This window comes from Lampetra fluviatilis, chromosome 51 (genome assembly GCF_964198595.1).
Source record: "Lampetra fluviatilis chromosome 51, kcLamFluv1.1, whole genome shotgun sequence".
Taxonomy (NCBI): Eukaryota; Metazoa; Chordata; class Hyperoartia; order Petromyzontiformes; family Petromyzontidae; genus Lampetra; species Lampetra fluviatilis.
In genome coordinates, this window is record NC_136325.1 from 8,811,259 (window position 1) to 8,832,223 (window position 20,965).

Here is a 20,965-nt window from a genome sequence, read left to right on the forward strand (position 1 = left end):
TGACCGAGCAACCCAACGTTCCTACCAGCTCCCTCCGCAGGAATGTGTTTCTTGGTTCTTTCGGTAAAGTTACGTAGAAGGGAAATAATACAATAATAAAAATTAAACTTTATAAAATTCTCACGACGTTTCGGCGGGGCGGGGGCAGAGCTTTGTGACGTCATATTTGAGGGGGGGGGTCTGACTTGTTGTGACGTCATGTGACAAGGGGGGAGGGGGGTCAAAAATCGTCCAAAATCGCGTGACGTCATTTATGGACGGCCCCTTCCCTGATGAGGTAGAACAATTGACATCCTGGACACCCTTACGCACGACATATTTATTCATTATGAAGATAAAATTGGGTCAAATATTTTAATTGGAACTCGTTGACATCGCGAAAGCACAGCTTTGTCGACGTTCAGACTTCATGAAGGACTTTATAACCCGAGAAGATGCCCGAGTAGTGACAGTTCACGCGTTAAAGTCACCCACTGCTCAGTCGGAGTAAGGGGGAGGCGATCCGTCCAATGGGAGCACGCCTTACTACCAGCGCCGGGTGTGACCGCCCAATCAGAGCGCGCGTCTCTGAGCCGTCGCCAAGGCAACGAGAAACGCCCGAGTTGCCTGGCAACGGAGGCGAGCCGTAGGCTTGTGGCCCTCACTTAGGCCTCGCTCTGATGCAGCGCTCAAAACTCTCCCTTAGATCGAGCGTCGTCATCGTCGTCAAGAACGCTGCTGCTGCTGCTGTTGTTGTTGCAGCGTCCTGTGATCGCCGGAGGGAAGTTGTGGGCAACGAAAAGGGCGGGCCGGCGGCGTTGACGCGCCGTGCAGGCGGAGGTACGAGGTGGTGATGGTGGTGGTGGTGGGGGGTGATGGACGATTTGTGTTTGAAACGATAATAAAGTTGTTCGTACTGCCCCGGGGCTGTGACCGAACAACACTGGGAAGCTACGAAGCTCGTCAGATCCAGGGAAGCTGAGCCGTGTTGAGCGTGGCTAGATTGTAAATGTTGTGGATTTTCCTTCCAACACACCGGTTGTGATGTCCTAGTAACGAATTGTCATGTTCTGTTTACGTGGCAAACTTTACCGATTGGCTGTGTCGGGTGGTGGCGGGGTTAACGACATATTTATATTTAGGCAATCTAACCCAAAACAACCTATATTATAGGCGTGGGTAGTGTTTGGATGGGCGACCGGTCATGCATAACAGGTGTTATAGACAATTGGAACCTCATTTGCCAGTAAAAAATATGATAATTGGTTCTTTACCCTTTTATCTGGCAACAAAACTGACACCTTTTTTACGAGGAGTCATGTTTGCATTGACCACAATACCTGCAGTCGTAATGCAGAAAAAAAACATAACTCTGATAATGTATGCATTGTCCTTGAAGTTGATTGGTCCACACCCGAGACAGCTTTCCTTAGAGCCTAGTCTCACGTGGGTTGGACCAGATGACGCCAAAAGGCGCACAACTCAAAGACAATGCACCATTAGAGTATGAGAGCTCGGGGTAAGCATTTACACCATTGGACCAATCAACTTCAAGGACAGTGCACATTATCAGAGTTATGTTTTTTGTTTGCATTATGACTGCAGGTATTGTGGTCTATGCAAACATGACTCCTCGTAAAAAAGGTGTCAGTTTTGTTGCCAGATAATAGGGTAAAGAACCAATTATGAGGTGTTATAGACTGCTGCGAGATGATGCGTGGTTGGTCAGCTGAGCAAAACCTCATAGTTATTCTATTGTAGTTATATTCTCAAACGTCTATTCTGTTCTCCGCCTTCACAAACCCGCACTGACCAGCGCGGTGAAGTATGGTCAAGTAGCCCCCACAATGCACAGGGGTGGGAGGGTCTCATCCAGCAGTGGATTGACCAACAGGCTTTGAGCAAAATCATCAAAATAGCCTTAAGACCAACTGAGGCTTTCCTGGGTGTATAAGTCTCAAATAAACCAAGACGCACATGTTGGTATTGTCTGTCTCATTTGCTATGTCTCCTCGTTTGTACTTCGTGTACGCATGTCTGGTACTCTGCTAATAGGGACAATATTGTGAATCCACATGGACATGTGGATGATGCATTCAGCATCTAACTCGTCCATACATACAGGCTAATACTGGGGCTCTTATCGACCACACAATGTTTTGCTGATATGTGGAACAAAAACATTGCTAGATTTAAGGGCAAATCATATGCAAAAGTAATCGTATAGTACCACAACAGTATTATAACCATTGCCATTGCTAACAAACGCGTGTCTGAACAAGTTAAAGTTAATTTGAGTAACGAGGTGAGAACTCGAGAGGGAGACCAGGCTAGTCTCATTTGTAAGCGTTCCTTCAGTAATCAAAACAATGAACCACATAAATCAGGCCAAAAAAACAAATATAAAACCACAAAAATAACCACGTTATAAAGTACAATAATAAACAATAGAACCCAATGTACAGTTTGAAATAAGAACATGAGGTCTTAAACTCTGCTAGGATCTCAACTACATATGTTTATTAAAGTTGTGCAGAATTTATTTAAACCCCTTGTGTGTTTTTCATGATATTCAGTTCCACTGAGCCACACCAAATCAATGTCACGTATTCGCTGTTTCCTGTGTGTGTGATAGAGGTGAGAGGGCCTTACGAGGGATGGCGAGACAAGGGTTTGTGGTGCTGACCGGAAACAAGGAACCCGTTTCAGCGAAACTCAAAGCTCGGTGAGAATAAAGCTCAGCCAGAGAGCCCTAGTTCGATGTGTGAATATCAATCAGTGGCTGTACAAATAATATAGTTTGTATTCTCAAATAAGAAAACTGTGCTTAATACATTGATGAAAAGAGTAAATACACCGACAAGTACACAGACGTGGGTATTTAATGTTTACAGTATTGGCTTGTTAAGCAAGTTGTACAAGTAGGGGTGATACTGGTAGGTACCTCCTGGTTACACCAGCCCACAGGGGATTATTGTGTCCGTCCGTCCGTCGTGCATCCAAAAATGGGAGGGGTGGGGCTGGGTGGAGAGGGTGGGGAGGGGCTGTGTGGGGAGGGTGGGGCTGGGTGAGGGGTGGGGCTAGGTGGGGAGGGGAGGGGCTGGTCACCCCGTGGTTCCCTTATAAAACTCAACGTTTAACCTACTCACGCCGGCTTGTGCCCGCCCTCACAGTCGGCCATATTTGCGGAATACACCACACCGCCGTTGACCCTGGCCATTGACCGAGCAACCCAACGTTCCTACCAGCTCCCTCCGCAGGAATGTGTTTAGATTCCACACCGTGACTGGGGATTTTAATGATAGTTCGTGACTCGGGGACACGTTTTTCAATTTAAGAATTGGCTGTGGTGAATGCAATGGCCATCAGTGGTTGCAGGTTATCGTATGAATCCACTAGTACAATGGATTATAAATAATAATTGACCACACTCTATTCACTCCTGAATGAAGGTCTCCTCATGCTATGTGAGTTTTTGGGGCTTGTTTGTCCATAACCCATGCTAATTAACCTTGTTGTGCACAGGGACAGATGTCATCATGGGCTACTCGAGGCTAAAAAACACAGCAGCTGTGGTTAGAATGATTGAGATGAGATATGATCAATGCAAATCTTGATCCGTACACGTGTAAGAATGTATGTTTTTTTCCCGTGCGGTACGTTCGCGCGTCTGGTGTGTGGAGCAACAGCAGCACGAAGGCTCTGCGCGGAGAGACTCTGCAGCTCGCCGTGGAGAACACGGAGCTGGAGGAGCAGCTGGAGAAACTGAGGCGCGAGGGGCAGCGGCTGCGGGAAGAGAAGCGGTCGGTGCTGTGTCTCGGGCAGGGCTCTGTGTGTGGAAACCCAACCAATGCTTCATTCATCTTCTTGGTTCTTTCGGTAAAGTCACATAGAAGGGAAATAATTAAATAATAAAAATAAACATCATAAAATACAATTCTCACGACGTTTCAGCCACAACGCAAGCAGCCGTGCTCAGGTGAAGAACAGGTCTGTCGGAAAGACAGCGTCTGAATGAACACCACCAAGCAAATTCCTTTGTCAAGGCGCCCTTCCTCCTCTAACCCAGCTTAAATATACGCTGCCAAGCTTGGTGGTGTTCATTCAGATGCTGTCTTTCCGACAGACCTGTTCTTCACCTGAGGACGGCTGCTTGCGTTGTGGACGAAACGTCGTGAGAATTGTATTTTATTATGTTTAATTTTTATTATTTTATTATTTCCCTTCTACGTGACTTTACCGAAAGAACCAAGAAGATGAATCCCTGCGGTCACGAAAGCTTTAAATCGAAAAATACAATGCCTCATTACCATTTCCATTAGCAGCTAGACCCGGTGTTTCATTGAAATACTGCGCTATTTCAGGGGTGGCTTGTCCCGGTATATATCAGGTTTTCGAACAAAGCCCCATTATTTAAATTTAGAATGTAACCCATTTACATCTTGCAAGGCAAAATAAATGAAAGCACCAAGGAGAAATATCCACTGTTTCACTGATATTCCCCAAACAAGTCTATTATGATTCGTCTAATACCTGTTATCTATTATTTTAATTATATGGGAGATGTGTGGTGGCTGGGTGGCTCAGAGGTCAGAGCACCTCCAGTTCACATGATTGGCTACGTACGGTGAAAAAGAAGTTCAACATACATACATACGGAGCGTTGTTCTGGCACCAATTCCCAGCCACAGTTAACATTACTGGTGAGTAATCTATGAACTGGTCCTGGACCTCCCTCTCCGTTACAATACGCACTAACCAGCGTGGTGAAGTATGGTCAATTGAACCCCCATGACCGTCAACATGGTGTGGATGAGGCCCTCGTCCAGCACCGGATTGACAAAGGACTGTGACAAAAAAAATCCACTAGATTCAGATGATATGGCTATCACTCATTCCCCGTTCATTCAATACAGTCATCATCATTTACCGTCAAAAGTTTCGGTTTCACCGAATTCACGCATCGCAGATTTTCCCATTGCTTCCTCTCATCTATTTCACTCACCTCGTCTCCATCATTACATTCATATGCACCATTCCTAATTCTTTGTAAAACGCCTTGCTTAAGGCGCTATGTGAATTACGTTAAGATAAGATAAGCTTGTTCCGTGCATTGGCTTTCTCACACACTTGTACGTGTTTGGTCTGGCAGGCAGGCGGGAGGGTTTCACTGGAAGACTGGGCAAACAGGAGCCCTGACTCTGCCTTCCAATGCCGTGCCAAGGCAGGGCAGCAAGGTGAGCTTGTGTGTATGTGCGAGCCAACGCAGTCCTTTGCAAGAAATATTCAGTCGCTTCATATACATTTCACAAAGTGAGCTTGAGAGCGTGGAGAGATGCGTGCTTGGAATTTCAATGAGAGACAGATTGAGGAACACATGGACGTGAGAACATACACAAGTTCGAGACGTCATATTAACTGCTAAGAAATGTGAGTGGGCTTAGGCAGTGAGCGTTGATAGAAAGGATTATGGCCGATGCAGTAGCGTCCAAAAGAAGGATGATGACACTTGAGAGGACGTCTTCCGTGGAGATTGAGTGATAACATCAGCTTGTATGTAAGGAGTTCAACGGATGTTGCATTCCGTGATGTGATTTGGCAATGGCTTGGCGAGGCCTTCGTTATGGTGTGCATGGGCATGCAGTCAGCGTTCGTTTCTTTTAATCAGAAAATCTCACCTATAGGTTTGAACCGAGAGAGAAAAATATTTTTTTTGCCAGCGAAGCCTGCATCCATTGTAGCGGTGGGTGACTGGAGTGTGAGTAAATAGATTCTGAGCAGCAAAGCAAACTCAGGGGACAGGTGTCAAATTCCTCAACTGAGTCTGACGCAGGGAGAGACGGTGGGAAGCGTAACTTTGTGTACACTTCTCAAGCTACTCAGCTGCATACACTTTTTAAAATGTCACTATTGTGTACAGTGCAGTGTGAACTCCGTAACTCTGTTTCACGTTGCGGTTTGATTTATTCTTTTTGTCTTAAGGTGTGCTGTGCTTGTCGCTGTGGTTTCAGGTGGGCTCGGGCAAAGTGAGAATCAGGGTTCTGAAGGAGCAAGTCGAAGGCAAGTTTGATTCGCCCCTTGTAACCCATAGCATCATTTGCTCTACAAAGGAAGGCGCTCTTCCTCCTCTAACCCAGCTTAAATATACGCTGCCAAGCTTGGTGGTGTTCATTCAGACGCTGTCTTTCCGACAGACCTGTTCTTCGCCTGAGGACGGCTGCTTGCGTTGTGGCCGAAACGTCGTGAGAATTGTATTTTATTATGTTTTATTTGTATTATTTTGTTATTTCCCTTCTACGTGACTTTACCGAAAGTAACCAAGAAGATGAATCCCTGCAGTCACGAAAGCTTTAAATCGAAATTTAAATCGATGTTTTATTTAGCCTCGTGACGCAATAGAGTGCCGATAGTGACCGCTGTGATTACATAGCCGGCGGTATTTTGGGTGGAGCGGTGGTGCTATGGTTAGCGCATTGTACCTCCGATTTTCACGGTTGGCTATGAACGGCGTGAAAGAAGTTCAACACAAATACATACATTGCGTTATGAACTTAGACCCTGAGTTCAATGTCTGGCCATGGCAGACGCTCGTCGCGATCGATACTTAAATCAGTGCTGGACACCCATTTAACTCACCCGCTCTGACCAGCGCGTGAAGTACGGTCAAACAACCCCCATCACCAAAATGCATGGGTGGCCTTCATCGAGCAGTGGATTGACAAAGGGCAGTCATTTTTTATTACTTCCAGTATGAGTCGAAAATAATTCATTCTTACGATTCTGTGCATGTGTTTTGTCGGTAAGAATCGATGTATCGTTACACGCTTAGATGTGAATCATAGTTATGATTATAATCACACACTGATTTGCATGCTCTGCAAGGATTATGGTCATCTTCTTGGTGTGGTATTTATTCCTGTGAAGATTCTCCATTTTTATTAAACCTGTAAATAGGCTGCCCATAAACATTATTTGTAAAGCAAAGCGTATCATAACAAAGGTAATTTATTATAAGAGCTCCTCATCAGTATGTGTGTGTGTGATCATGTTTAAAGCGTACTTGCTTTATCTTGTACTTAATGCCTTTTTATTTGCAGAAGTCAAGAAGGCCATCCCAGTGTCTTCCCCTCAAACCAAGTGGGTGACAGAAGCGAAAAGAGCAAAGAAATGTGGCCAGTGTGAAAACAAACCCGCCCTGCTGGTAAGAGGTTAAATTTTCAGTAAGCGCATAAAAGTGAGTGTTGAACTGCAGAGTGGATCAAAGTGATAAAAACGTGTCCGTTTACCAAACTGGAATTGCAATAAAGAGTGTCTGGACAGTGCACTCTTCGTGCGATGTTTAGAAGCGACTGTCTCTTGTTTTGATTTGAAGCTTTCGTGACTGCAGGAATCCATACTCTTTGACTTTACCGAAAGAACCAAAGAGTATGTCTCTTGTTTACCAAACTGGAATTGGCTTTGGGAGATGTAATAAAACTCTTATCGGTAGATTGATAATGTTCCAATGAATCTATCATGGGGTTTCTTAAAATATAAATACATGCTTTTTCCAGCACATCCCTTTCATGCCCTTTCAGCTTAACTTTGGCAGGTGGTAAGTCCGAATAACTCTGTCCTGGTTTGCGCACTGCGCTATGACCCGAGTTAGATTCCCGGTCACGGCTAAACGACGGTGGCGAGTGACATCTGACACCAGACCTGGGCTTGACTCCTTTCACTTACCCGCACCAACTTGTGTGGTGAAGTATAGCCAAACCCCCCCCATGACCTCCACAGCTTGGTTGAGGAGGCCTTCGTCCAGTAGTGGATTAAAAAAATAGTGCTGTACGTTGCGTGTGTGCGTGCGTGTGAGCCAGGTGTGTGTGGAGTGCGGCGAGGATTTCTGCGTGCCCTGCTTCAGCAGGATGCACCACAAGGGTGCGCTGCGGGCACACCGATCGCATCCCATCCAGGTAAGATATCATCATTATTTGGAGGTGATCGCGCCGTTGTAACAGCGCAAGGCTATCACGAAGGCGCGCTATGTTTTCACAGACATTAGGTCTTCAGTAGTTTCACAGTAGGGGGCGATGTTGCCACGTGTAATCCCATTTGAGTAATGTGTCGGTAATTGTTTTCATTTGGATCATGATGCCGGCAGACAATGACCTCCTCTTTTCGAATTGCATTATGGGATATTTAACATCCATTGTGAAGCAAGCGGTGTGTATTTTATGGTTAAATCCCTTAACCAGGGCGGCCTGCCGGATTCGAACTGTGAATCGCTGCAACCAGTGGCCAATACGCTACAGTTGATGCTCTCAAGCGTGGTGAGCAAAAATCTCATTAAATTTAGTTCTACACTTAATTTGGCTTTAATATTAATCGCTTAAATGTCCTGCTATGAACATTATTCTCGCATGATTCTTGGTGGTCGAACATTACTGACATTGTGTGGACCAGTGGTTACATGAAGAGATCTCAGAGGTTGCTCCATGATATCTTGAATCCAAAGGCCATTCCATAACGTGAAGGAGGATACATGCTGCTCTGTAAGACATCTTAACGGTTATTTCGGCTCGTGACATGACGCAGATCGCACAATCGGGATAAAACGGGTGCAAAATAATTGTAAAAAAATGTCGTTAACATTTACAATCTCATCACGGGATGCTCCAATGCCAGCAGTCGGAAACGGCGAGTCTCACGTTGACGCCGGACGTTGTCCAACGCTTCAAGCGAGACATGGGCTCGGCAGCCGATGGACGGGACGTTAGGGAACGTGGCTTCGCAAAGTTCTCCAACACGGTGAGTTGCGCTGCTCTCGGAGTTGTCAGTGTATTTATTTACTTACTTTTGTTCACGCGGAGTAGGGCCCCCATTGAGCTGGGTAATAGGGAGGATACAGAAACATTGAGAGCATTGACAAGATAAGGGCAAACTATTTGAAAAGGAAAATCTGCCACCGCAGCAGCAGCAGCAGCTTCTTCCCAAGAAACAGCTGTTGAGATAGTACTGAACAGAGAATTAAAATACATGAAGTTGTAGCACCTTAAAACTGAATGCAGCTGCGAAAACAATCAATATGTAGTAAAACAAATGCAAGATTGCCAATAGATAGTTACGCAATTTGTAGCGTAACTTTAGCTATTACATTAATGTTATCTGAAAGATCTGAATGCATACTTTGTTTCAGGATATGATGTCCATAGCACAATTGGAATAACAGGGGAGGGGAATCATGGTTTGTGATTAGCGATGCCATCTCCTCACCAATTAAGTGATTTAAGACGGACTGTATTGTGATTTAAACTTTAGTAAAGTCGACTGATTGCGACAACAATGACACGTGTTTTTATTTATAATCCAGACGCCGCCGTTATCTAACACAAGAGCACAAGATACCGGCGTTGGCTTCACTTCACCCTCGCCGCCATCAACAGAAGTGCGGGAAAGGAGGAAAGTGGATGGTCGAGCGTCAGGATTCGGCCAACGTGGGTTAGAAGGGGGAGCCAAGAGCGGGCAAACCATAGGCCCCATAGAAGCGGAAGCCACACAAGGAGGAAGAAGAGGACGACAAGTTGGCGGAGTACAGAAGCCAGGAGGGAAAGAAACGCGAGGCACCTCCGGGCCAGGTGAAGTGTCGTCACGGTGGGGAGCTGGGGGGACGGGAGGCGCCAGGGGCTCTCTCCTGGAGGGGAACTTCAGCGAGGAGGAGTCGTCGCGCGAGTTCCAGGAGGCCGTGGCGGCGTGGCGTGGTGCCGCTGGGCCCTGCGCGCCGGGCCCCGAGCGGACAACACGAGGCTCCGTGTCAGGTGAGGCCACTGCCGCCATCCGTCGCTCATGAAATGCCGATGTCACATTCACAGTGGTAGCGCAAGAGAGCGTACTGCACGTATAAGTGTCATACTGGCTGACCATACAGTTTCAAGCGGTAGGTTGACGATTTTTCAACACTTTTATCCTGCATATTGAGATTCAAAGCTGATTATAGGGCCTCATAACTTATTGATTACATTTGAAAAACATGTTGCTTTGAAAATGGTAATTTAGTAAAAGGGTTTATGTATTGGCAGCCTATCGCTTACATCATTAGGGTTGGCAAGTATAAACACATAAGCCCTGATTTGTCAATTCACTGCTGGATGAGGGCTTCCCCCACGGCTATTTTATCTTTGCTTCACCATTCCCCACTCCCAGTGTCGGTGGAGGCTCGAGAGGAAATCCCCATCCCAGGCAAGGCCCTGCTGAGCCTGAATTTCCCGGAGAACTCTGCCCTCTCGTACATGGACCGTCTGCTCCTCAAGAAGCACAGACGGTAATTCCCCATGGAGCTCACCGGAGGACGAACCATGAGCATTCAATCCTCGCGTCCAGGTGACCGAGTGGAGTTCAACTCACAAAACCGTAATCCAGAGAGGAAAATCCGCAGAACGTTACCTCGAACACACACACGCGCGCGATGTAAATTTCACAATAAAATGCGCCGTATACATAACACAGTTTGAGTTTACAATCTTATGACATCTCAACACGCTCTACATTAAAAGGTGGCCGAGTGGCTCAAAGGTCAGAGCACTGAGTCAGCACTGCTGAGATCCAGAGATGGAATCGCAAACTTCACTACGCTGGTCAGTGCGGATTGGTGAAGAGGGCAGCAATAGCTGGTTTTGATGTCACTCGCCACTCATGTTCCCATGGTCAGGATTTAAACTCGGGTTGTAGTGCAGCGTGATAACCACTGGGCTACCCACCACTCTACTTCGCATTGTTGTTGTTGTTGGTGTCATTTATTTTTGTGTTGTTTATTTGCATTTTATTGAAAAGCAGGACACCCCTCGAGGGACTAGGAGGGGAAGCAGCGGAGTGGAGGATGCTAGAGAGACGCTCTGTCCAGTTTGACCACGGAGATGAAAACGGTACTAACGAAATGCCCTACGCAAGCCAGCTTTAATGTGATCACGTGGCTCTTACATACATTGACAGTAGCCCAGCAATGGCAAGTTGGTTTCGTCCTTCTAGCTCTGTGCATGGGTACATGCATAGCCCTTTTGTTGATTCACTGATGGATGAAGGCCTCTCCACACGGTGCGGATTGTAGAGGTTATTTAACCATAGTTCACGCTGGCCAGTGCGGGTTGAAGGTGGGGAGCATAGATTCTGGAGCATGTAAGTATGGTACAGCAATGGATTTTGCTGCAACTTGGCCTCACAACACCTGTTATGCACGGTGATCGCCCATCAAAACAGTGTCCAGGCTCAAGACTGCTTAGCTTCTGAGATCTAATTATATCGGGAGCTTTCAGGGTATTTTGGTCAAAGACGTTATCATAATAACCGACAAGGACCTTTTCATGCAGTCCGCAGGTAAAAAATAAGAGACAGAATTATTCAAATTGGTCAACGATTCTGCGATTGTATTTGACTTCCCCGTCTTTTTCCGCAGTGTCAGAAAATCTTGAAGAACGCAAATATTACGTGGAGATTTTTGCCGCGCCGCAGACCTCCATTCGGGAACCCAGGCCCGAGTCATCTCTCACCATCGTAGAGATGGCAGAGGTGAAGGGGAGATCGTACATTCGGGTCACGCATGTACTGTAGAACCCCTCTTAACGACCACCCCTGTTAACTACAGGGCCTCCATAGAGCCCAATGTGCAGTGTACAGTAGTGTAGTGTATTGTGTAGTGTATAGTAGTGTAGTAGTGTAGTGTATAGTAGTGTAGTAGTGTAGTGTATAGTAGTGTATTAAAGTGTATAGTAGTGTAGTGTATTGTAGTATAGTAGTGTAGTGTATAGTAGTGTAGTAGTGTAGTGTATTCAAGTGTATAGTAGCGTAGTAATGGTAGTGTATAGTATATAGTGTAGTGTATAGTGGTGTATAGTAGAACCCCTCTTAACAACCACCCTTGTTAACAACTAATCACTTAACAACGGGGCCTCCATAGATCCCAATGTGTAGTATATAGTAGTGTATAGTGTAGTGTATAGTAGTGTTGTGCCTCCATAGAGCCCAATGTGTTTGTTTACCGACCATTCCCCTGTTAACGACGGGCTGTTGTAGGTACAGTAAATATGAATTAATGCATTGATTAACCGTGTTTATTTTAATATTATGTGTTTATAATTATGTTAGTATCTTTATGGATTAATATCCATTGTTTAAAGATTAGAAAGTAAGTTTTTTGGGTGAGAAAGGGTAACATTCGATGCTATCAGAACAAATTTTAAGCCTTTAACGTGTATTTCCTATACTCGCTCGACGACCAAAATCGCTTAACGACCGGTTTCGTGGACACAATTACCGTCGTTAACAGGGGTTTTGCTGTACTGTGCAATAATAATTTTGCATTCGAGCCATTCTTAGAGCTCAGGGCCATCACGGGGACGCGATGTTTCGCAGTCATCGTCTGGGGAAGCGTCACAGTCGGGGCAATGTTGCCATCATGTGAAATACAAAGTTTGAGTCATTTGCAGGATTATTATATTTTTAATTGGGTAAAGTTGGACTGTGCCGACAGCGCAAAACGTCGCGGGATCTTTTCACGTCCGCCGTGAAGTAGACGGCGCTTATTTTACGGTTAGTGAACCGGCAATAAGGTGCGGCCTGCTGCACAAGCAGCGCACACGCTACCGCTGGGCGGTGTATGCTTTACGTTTAAAATATCATATGTCCTGGTTTGACTGGGGCGATCCTGGTCTCAGAAAGGCTTCAAATCCAACGGCCGTAAACGATGAGGTTGAGGTGAAAATGGTCAGAATGCAACGTTGGGTTCGGCAAGGTTTTCAGCTTCGCTACGTCTTGCACTTACTGCAGGGAGAGAACTTTCTGGAGGAGACAGAGGGGTTTGTTCTTGAGGAGGATGGCTCACCCGTGAACATCAGCTGCAGGTGAGATTGGCCTGCAGTACGCGTTCATGTTAACCTGTACTTGAAACCACAATCTATCCACTGCTGGACAAAGCCGTCCCAAGCCAACACCGTCCCCCTCAGCCTTGCGACGCTACAATCCACCTAGCACCTGAACATGAGTTAATTTCATCGATCGATCACATCCTCTTGGGCGTGTTCCCTTTAGCTGCCATATCATTGTTAGTCTGGACCACCAACCATCATCTCTTCGAGCAAAGCATCCTGCTCAAGACCACTTATCTTAACAGTCAAATGTTTCTTAACAGTTAAATTTCATGTATTTAACCTGCGTTATTTTCTCCAATCTGTTCGTTGCTTTTTCCGTTTCTCAATGTAATTCCATTAACAAATTCTGTAAAATAATTACAGCCAATATTATGACAACCACTTCTTGTAATGGTAGTTAAAGAGACACGATTTGAGCTGCCTCTCAATCGTGCAAACTGTGACCGTGAGCCTTGGGTTGGGTGCCTTACAGCGATGAAGTAGAACCCAGATATCTTGCCCAGCACTCTCCGCTGCTGGATGGTGGCCGCGAGGTATCTGCAAGAACTCCTCGGCAACAGGCACCAAACCCAGTAACACCATCTCCGTGTGGTGACCTCGATGCTTCAGAGAGGGGCCTCACCACTGAGCCATCAGAGGCAAGTTGGTAATGATGCGGTTAATGAAAAGACTCGCACATAATACCTGATGTTGTAACTACCTTTATCGCTGATGAAATACAGCAAATTAACTTCACACAATCAAAATTTTGAGGTGGCTGAGTGGCGCAGAGGTCAGAATACTAAACCGGCACCGCTGAGAAATGTAATGGCATGTATTTGTTTGCAGGATTTGAAGAATGTTGGGAGCCGCATCAAATTGGAGCTGCCAGACTATCAGGGCCTGCAGGGGTTTTTCTCCATCGGTCTCAGCGCCGGCGGAGAGCACAGTGGCTCAAGACATGGACAGAACGGGACAGATCTTAACGGCAGCCGTCCGGCCTGTGGTACCGTCTCGGCGCGTACCAATGCAGACGCCGCGCGAACGGCGAGTGCCAGTGGAGCGGCGTTAAGTCTGCTGTCAGGTACCGGCTCTCAGCGGTGGAGTGTTGCATAGTGAAGGGCATTAGCTCCGCTAATATTTATAATCTAGAAAGTGTAAGCTATTATTCGCTGTGAAATATTTATTTTATTGCTATCACGTGACAAACAAAATGACCTACACACTTCTAGATTTGAAGCTTTCGTGACTGCAAGGATTCATATTCTTAGGTTTTTTTCGGTAAAGTCACGTAGGTAAAAAAAATTAAATTAAAATTAATAAAAGTAAAAATAAAAATTAAATTAAAATCACGACGTTTCGGAGGCAACACAAGCTTCCGTCTTCAGGTGGAACCGTCACAGCAAAATGACTGTATCAAGTGAAGAGAGCTCTAAGACACACGACCTCATATACTGGTTAAGGGGAGGCGGGAGGAGTAATTTTGCTGTGACGGTTCCACCTGAAGACGGAAGCTTGTGTTGCCTCCGAAACGTCGTGATTTAATTTATTTGTCTTCTTTTTTAACCGACGTGACTTTACCGAAAAAACCAAAGCGTTACTTGATACAGCAATCGTGCTGTGACGGTTCCACCTGAAGACGGAAGCTTGTGTTGCCTCCGAAACGTCGTGATTTTTATTTTATTTTTACTTTTATTAATTTTAATTTAATTTTTTTACCTACCTGACTTTACCGAAAAAACCTAAGAATATGACCTACACACGCGTAGTGGCTGGAAGCGGGTCGCGTCTGACGCTGGCGCACTGTGCTGCCTGCAGGCCGGCACGGAGACTCGCGATGGCGCGCGGACGACAGCCTGGGCCTCTGTGCCGACGCCGAGCTAACGAAGGCCGTGATGGAGGAGAGCAGATCGCACAGGCAGAGGGGCGGCAGCGCGTACAGGCCACGCTCGCCGGCCACTCGACTCGCTGCACGCAGAGACGCGGCGCGATCTGCCGGTCAGGGTTCGCACAGAGGTCACGGGCGTCGGATAGGGGTTGGTGGTGGACAAGGGCGGTATTGTTTTTAGTGGGCGATTTTGCAATGAGAGACGTTATCAACACTCGCCACAGCCCTAAGTGTTTTTATTTTCTTTTAGTTTTATGCAGTATTTTGTCGGAATGTTTTCTGGAAATTACGAATATTGAGTTAAAGGCAACATATGTAAAAAGCGCGTGCAAACATTACATGTAAGCGCACAGCCCTTTTGTCGAACCACGAGTGGATGAAGGCTTCTCTTGTAAAGCCTGTTGTGTACAGCAGTTACCCCTCCAAGCACTATTCAGGCTTTAACTTTGGTTTGTGGGAGTCTCATGGGAGCGGTCGCATTCGGGGTAACTCGATTATTGCCACTATCAAAAGAAAAGGTTTTACCCCTTTCTGGTAATAAAACAGGTGTTAAGATGTTAAAACACCAAACAGAAACCTTTTGCAAGGATTCGTGTCTGCATTTACCACATATACTTGTGGTGAACATGCAAACAAAAAAACATGCTCTGGTAGTATATCATTCATTGTCTTTTAAACTGATTGGTCCACACCAGAGACAGCTTTCTTCAGAGCCTCGTCTCACACAGTGCTAGACCAGAGGATGCCAAAAGGCCAAAAGGGATTCTCTGGTCTAATGCAGACACGATTCCTTGAAAAAGGTTTCTGTTTGGTGTTTTAACATCTTAACACCTCCTGTTTTAATTCCAGAAAGGGTAAAACCTATTCTTACATTTTGATTATAGCCATTTACGAGTTATATTATAGAAATAATTTTTGGTAAATTAGTCATCACGAGTTACGGAGCACATATGTCAACTGCTCGTAAACTTTTTCTCTATTGATGTCCCACTTCATCTTTTCTCCAGCCTCTGCCACCGCCCGCCCGTCATCATCCCCCTCGTCGTCATCCCCCTCGTCGTCACGGTCCACGTTCACTCCACTCACGCCGCTGTCCCTTCGGCCGACGAGGTCAGGGGGTCCGAGCAGAGGAGTGCGGATGAGCGGCGCCTTGGACGTGGAGTCGAACCGGGACTCGGATGAGGACGAGGAGCGCATCGTGGGCAGCCTGGAGAGAGAGCTGGCCCTGGGTACACAGCATCTCACCGCCACCAAACATTAATTTGTATGCATACATTAAACCGACGTCACATTTATCCCTCTATTTAAGAATGAAAGAGGAGGAGGATTTCTCCACAAATCTGTCTGCCGCCTGATGATGCTGGCGAAACGTACACGAATTGTAAATGTTGTGAGTTTACTCTCCAACGCACCGGTGTGCTGTACTAGTGACGAATTGGCCACGTTCTGTTTACGTGACAAACCTTACTAGTTGGCTGTCGGGTGGTGGTGGGGTTAACAACACATTTATAGATTTACGCTATTTAACCCAAAAAAAACTCTTATTCTTAAACACAGATAGAGTTGGACACCAGTATAAGGTGTGTGTATACTGAGGGTGAGAGGTTTGTGATCGAGATAGGAAATTAGCTGTAATGCTAATAATGCCATTTATTTATAATCAGGTCTCAGAAGATAAGCAAATTTGAGCCTGGATAGTGCTTGGATGGGTGACCACAATCCATAGAGATATGTTGTAAGTAGCACAAGAAAGTGCGGCAAAAGCCGTTGTGGTACTCTGCTTCTGTGCTGCCCACCTTCATGAAATCACACGAACCAGCAGTGGTCAAGTGTAGTCAAATATACCCCATGACGCACACGCTGTGGGAATGCCTTCACCCAGCGTTGGATAGACAAAGGGCTGCACATCTATATGTTAGCGAGGGGGACGCCAGGTATACCAAACATGAGACAATTGTGTGATCTCAACACTAAACCCCTGATGCACGAACCCAGCTCCGATGTTCATGAAGAGCAGTCACTTTTAGTGTTACGCCAGTTTTAGTAACTTGCACTTTTTACGCCAGTGCAGCAGTTGTGAAAATCTGGAATAGATCGGCCTGCTTGCAGACCACAGTTGCAATATTAATCTGATGTCGTATTTTGTTCGTGCACTGCAAAGTGAATCCACAATTTGAGCTCCGCCCAAACAGTGGACAAAACCAGAATTTCTATGTGAGGGGTAAGATAATAGTGCAGATTAATTTACCGTCAGTTGTGGTTACGCAACTCCTTGCACAAGAAGTGCCGTGAATAGATCTCTGTTCCTGCAGCGTTCATTGTGACGGTGAAATTGTAGCTGATCTCCGAGCTCTTTAAGAACGAAGTCCTTGCCTCAGTAAGTTTAGTATTCTGTGTTTGGCACAATCACGCTCGTGTGTTTGGGCTCTTGTTGTCATTTACAATGATGCTGTTGATTCATGGCCTGTGAGTGCACACCTGGACGAGGGGTTCCCGATGCCATGCCGGTCATGTGGTTTATTTGGCCATACTTCTCCGCGTTGGTCATTGCGGGTTGGTGAAGGCGGGGGAGCAGTGCCAAATGCTGCCGGCCATGTAGTTCCACAGCAGCCAACAACAACCTGTTTTACATTGTGGTCACCCATGCAAGTGCTGTCCCGGTTCAAACCTGATGAGCTTCCGAGATCTGATATTGGGCACATGCCTGGTGATTTTCGCTCAGGCTCGGTAATGGCCTACACCGCAATGAAGCCTCAGCACACTTTACTGCTATCTGCAGAATAAAACTGTTGGCTTCGTCACCTTTTTTAAGACTCCAATTGCATCATATATGACTGGAGTTCGAATGGTTTATTCTTCTGTTTTGTGGCATTTAAAATGCAATAAACGGAGTTTATAGCTCTATGTTGCGTTGTCTGGGGTCTCCATGTGGATTCCATTCGTACCCCCTGCAAAAGCACGCGTGGGGCAATGATCAGGGTGGTGTGAGTGATGGATTTCACTTCACCGCAGTCACAATTAGACTCGCATAGACTTGCACAGAGACCCATACACTCGCAGAGACATCCAAAGGCTCGCATAGAGACCCAAGCCGCAGTCACAGCCAGGCCGAGCACTCCTGAAATCCCCACGTATGGAGGTGGTGTCCACACTTCTCACGTGTAGTTCTCGCAGTTCAACGAGGGCCAGTCTTCAAGATAAGAAGCTACGCCAGATCCTTTATTGGAATGGATTTTCAAAAAGTCTCTTAAACCTTTACACCATTGGAACCTCATTTGCCAGTAAAAATATGATAATTGGTTTTTTACCCTTCTATCTGGCAACAAAACTGACACCTTTTTTACAAGGAGTCATGTTTACATAGACCACAATACCTGCAGTCATAATGCAAACAAAAAACATAACTCTGATAATGTGCACTGTCCTTGAAGTTGATTGGTCCAATGGTGTAAATGCTTACCCCGAGCTCTCATACTCTGATGGTGCATTGTCTTTGAGTTGTGCGCCTTTTGGCGTCATCTGGTCCAACCCATGTGAGACTAGGCTCTAAGGAAAGCTGTCTCGGGTGTGGACCAATCAACTTCAAGGACAGTGCACATTATCAGAGTTATGTTTTTTGTTTGCATTATGACTGCAGGTAATGTGGTCTATGTAAACATGACTCCTTGTAAAAAAAAGGTGTCAGTTTTGTTGCCAGATAGAAGGGTAAAAAACCAATTATCATGTCTTAAACCTGTTTACCGATTTTTTTTCACGTGGGGCTTCTCCCCCCGGTGCAACGGTTTGTTCACTTTGGTTATCGTCTTTGTCTCATCCCCCCTCCACGCCCAGCAGCTGTTCAGAATCTCCACCAGGGCAGCCCTGGCGAGTCCGGCTAAATCCACAAACACCTGCAGGTGGCGACAATGCGCAGTGTCTGACCGTGCAGCAGCAGCAGCACGGTGGCAGCGTGGGCAAAGTATGGGGGCGTTGGGATGGTATTCGGTACACGTCCCGCCAGCCACACAACACTGCTGGGAGCTAAATGTTTTCAATGTAATTGGTTTAATACGCGCACTCTGCACTGGCTTTTCGACATTCATTAAACTAATGCCGGGTGAACTGCCAGGTATTTCTTAACAAAGACCAGTTTGCTTGTTTTAAACACACTGATTTTTTTAACGAAAATATTTCAATTCCCGGAAGGCCTGATCGGACGTGTAAGACGACTGCGTAAGTTTTGGCGTTTGTGCTGTGCAGCTCTCTCCGACCTGTTTTCGGATCGTACCGCGTGTTGTTCGAGACGATGTTCGACGTTTCGCTACACGTGCTCGGAGCTTCTTCAGATTTTGAAGGTGCTTAAGAATAATCTTAAGAAGCTGCCAGCACCAGGCGCAGTACGTTGTGCCCAACACCACATGGTACAGTCCACACACACATCATCAGAGAGCTCTTCTGGGATGTGGTTTGCCGTGATACCTGCATGCGGAAGAGTGAGGCTTTCGACCGTGGATATTTATCATTAATTGGGGGTTTGAACATGACGTGCCTTGCTTTGAAGTGACTCTTGGAGAAATACATCCGTTGAAGTGGCAGCAGTGTTTGTGTGTCGATTTTTTATTTCCTCCATTCACAGGACAGATGCCTACGACGGAGTCACCGGGAATGCAGTCTTGTCAGATCTCGTTAGCTGCTAAGCAGGTTTGAGCCTGGATTATGTTTGGATGGGCAACCACTATGCATGCACAGCAGGTCTGTTGTAGGCTGCGGCATGATATGGCAAACGAGGCTTGTTTGATTGGAATCTTACACGATGAAAATAAAGTGAATGTACGACTTTCTAGTCTTTCGCCCCTATACCCAGGTCGGATGATGGATTTGCACGTCAGAACCGCTACGGGCCTCCACCAGTTTCCTCTGGCCTCGCCCTGCCCAGGAATAGTTCACCATACTTTCTAAGGATGACTCTCTTAGGAGCAGCAATGAATGGCACACGAGCAGCTAATCATGGGGGATGGGGGAATACAATAAGAATATTTATTTAGACTGAAGTGGGAATGTGATGTCCAGTATGGGCGAGTCAGAAAGTTACAACAGTAAAGCAAAACCATCGCGAGTGGACTGTTGAACTGAACTGCATAGCTCTCCCATGGACACGTACAGCCCTTTGTTAATCCACTTCTGGATGTGGGCCTCCCCACACCGTAAGGGTCATGGGGGTTATTATGACCGTCCTCCACGCCGATTAGTGCGGGTTGGTGAAGGCAGGGAGCTGAATCGAAGGAGCAAAGACATACGGTACCACACCAGTGGGATTAATTACACCAATGGATCTTGCAGCCGATAACGCCCGTTTTTTTTTTATTGCGGTCACCCATCCAAGCACTATCCAAGCTCAACACTGCTTTAGTGTCGGAGATCTGACGAACTTGGGCACGTTCAAGGGAGATTGATTTTGTCGTGCGGCCGACGATGCCCATCGCCAAATCGTACCGAAAAAAAAAGCCATTCAAAAATGTTAAGGCATGAAAAAAAAACAAGGTCAAAGTTTGAGAAAATGTATTCACTTACGTGAAATGATTACGGCACTCGGCAGTTATGTAAGCTCGCGTGAGCCTCGCTGCTGTTGGGTTCGAATGGGCAGGAAAGCAAGAGCCGCTTCTCACATTGACAATGATCCAATTTCAACTCGGCCCCAAGCCCAGTCTGTCGGCACTCATGAGAAACACAGTGCCTGCTCTGTTTCACGACAACAATAACGTGGTCTCTACACACGCAGTGCAACAGGCCATCTCTCCCAGTGGAATGTCTGGCCCTGTTTGGGGGACAGTACACGGCAGTTACCCTGGCGCAATTTAAAGGGCGCCCATGTGTGCGATTTGGTAACATTCAAATTTCATTTCGATTTAAAGCTTTCGTGACTGCAGGGATTCATCTTCTTGGTTCTTTCGGTAAAGTCACGTAGAAGGAAAATAAGAGTCTGCATTCTCGACAGACCTGTTCTCCACCTGAAGACGGCTGCTTGCGTTGTGGCCGAAACGTCGTGAGAATTATTTTATTATGTTTTATTTTTATTATTTTCCTTCTACGTGACTTTACCGAAAGAACCAAGAAGAAGATTCAAATTTCACTTGAAGCCCCCTGTCAATTCTCCGCGCAGTGTTGGTCGTGGGGCTCTTTCGACCATACTTCACCGCGTTGGCGAGTGCAGGCTGGTGAAGCGTGGCCCCAGCGCCGGTTTAGA

At 46.3% G+C, this 20,965-nt stretch overlaps 1 protein-coding gene across 2 annotated transcripts; it reads left to right on the forward strand.

The window, feature by feature from the left end:
• The first annotated feature begins 519 nt into the window (after nucleotides 1-519).
• ZBBX (zinc finger B-box domain containing) lies at nucleotides 520-19,355 on the forward strand. Of its 2 annotated transcripts, none has more exons than XM_078878672.1 (18): nucleotides 520-819; nucleotides 2,615-2,704; nucleotides 3,669-3,782; nucleotides 5,132-5,216; nucleotides 5,991-6,039; nucleotides 7,077-7,180; nucleotides 7,836-7,931; nucleotides 8,647-8,766; nucleotides 9,329-9,773; nucleotides 10,159-10,276; nucleotides 10,789-10,877; nucleotides 11,405-11,517; nucleotides 12,775-12,848; nucleotides 13,348-13,513; nucleotides 13,704-13,938; nucleotides 14,673-14,852; nucleotides 15,750-15,971; nucleotides 18,577-19,355. In XM_078878672.1, exons 2-18 carry the CDS (start codon nucleotides 2,637-2,639, stop codon nucleotides 18,618-18,620), a joined length of 2,322 nt encoding a protein of 773 aa, XP_078734798.1. In that variant the 5' UTR covers nucleotides 520-819; nucleotides 2,615-2,636; the 3' UTR covers nucleotides 18,621-19,355. The 2 variants fall into 2 exon arrangements, with proteins under 2 accessions (XP_078734798.1, XP_078734797.1); XM_078878671.1 differs by having other exon boundaries at nucleotides 521-819; nucleotides 8,644-8,766.
• The last annotated feature ends 1,610 nt before the right edge of the window (nucleotides 19,356-20,965 follow it).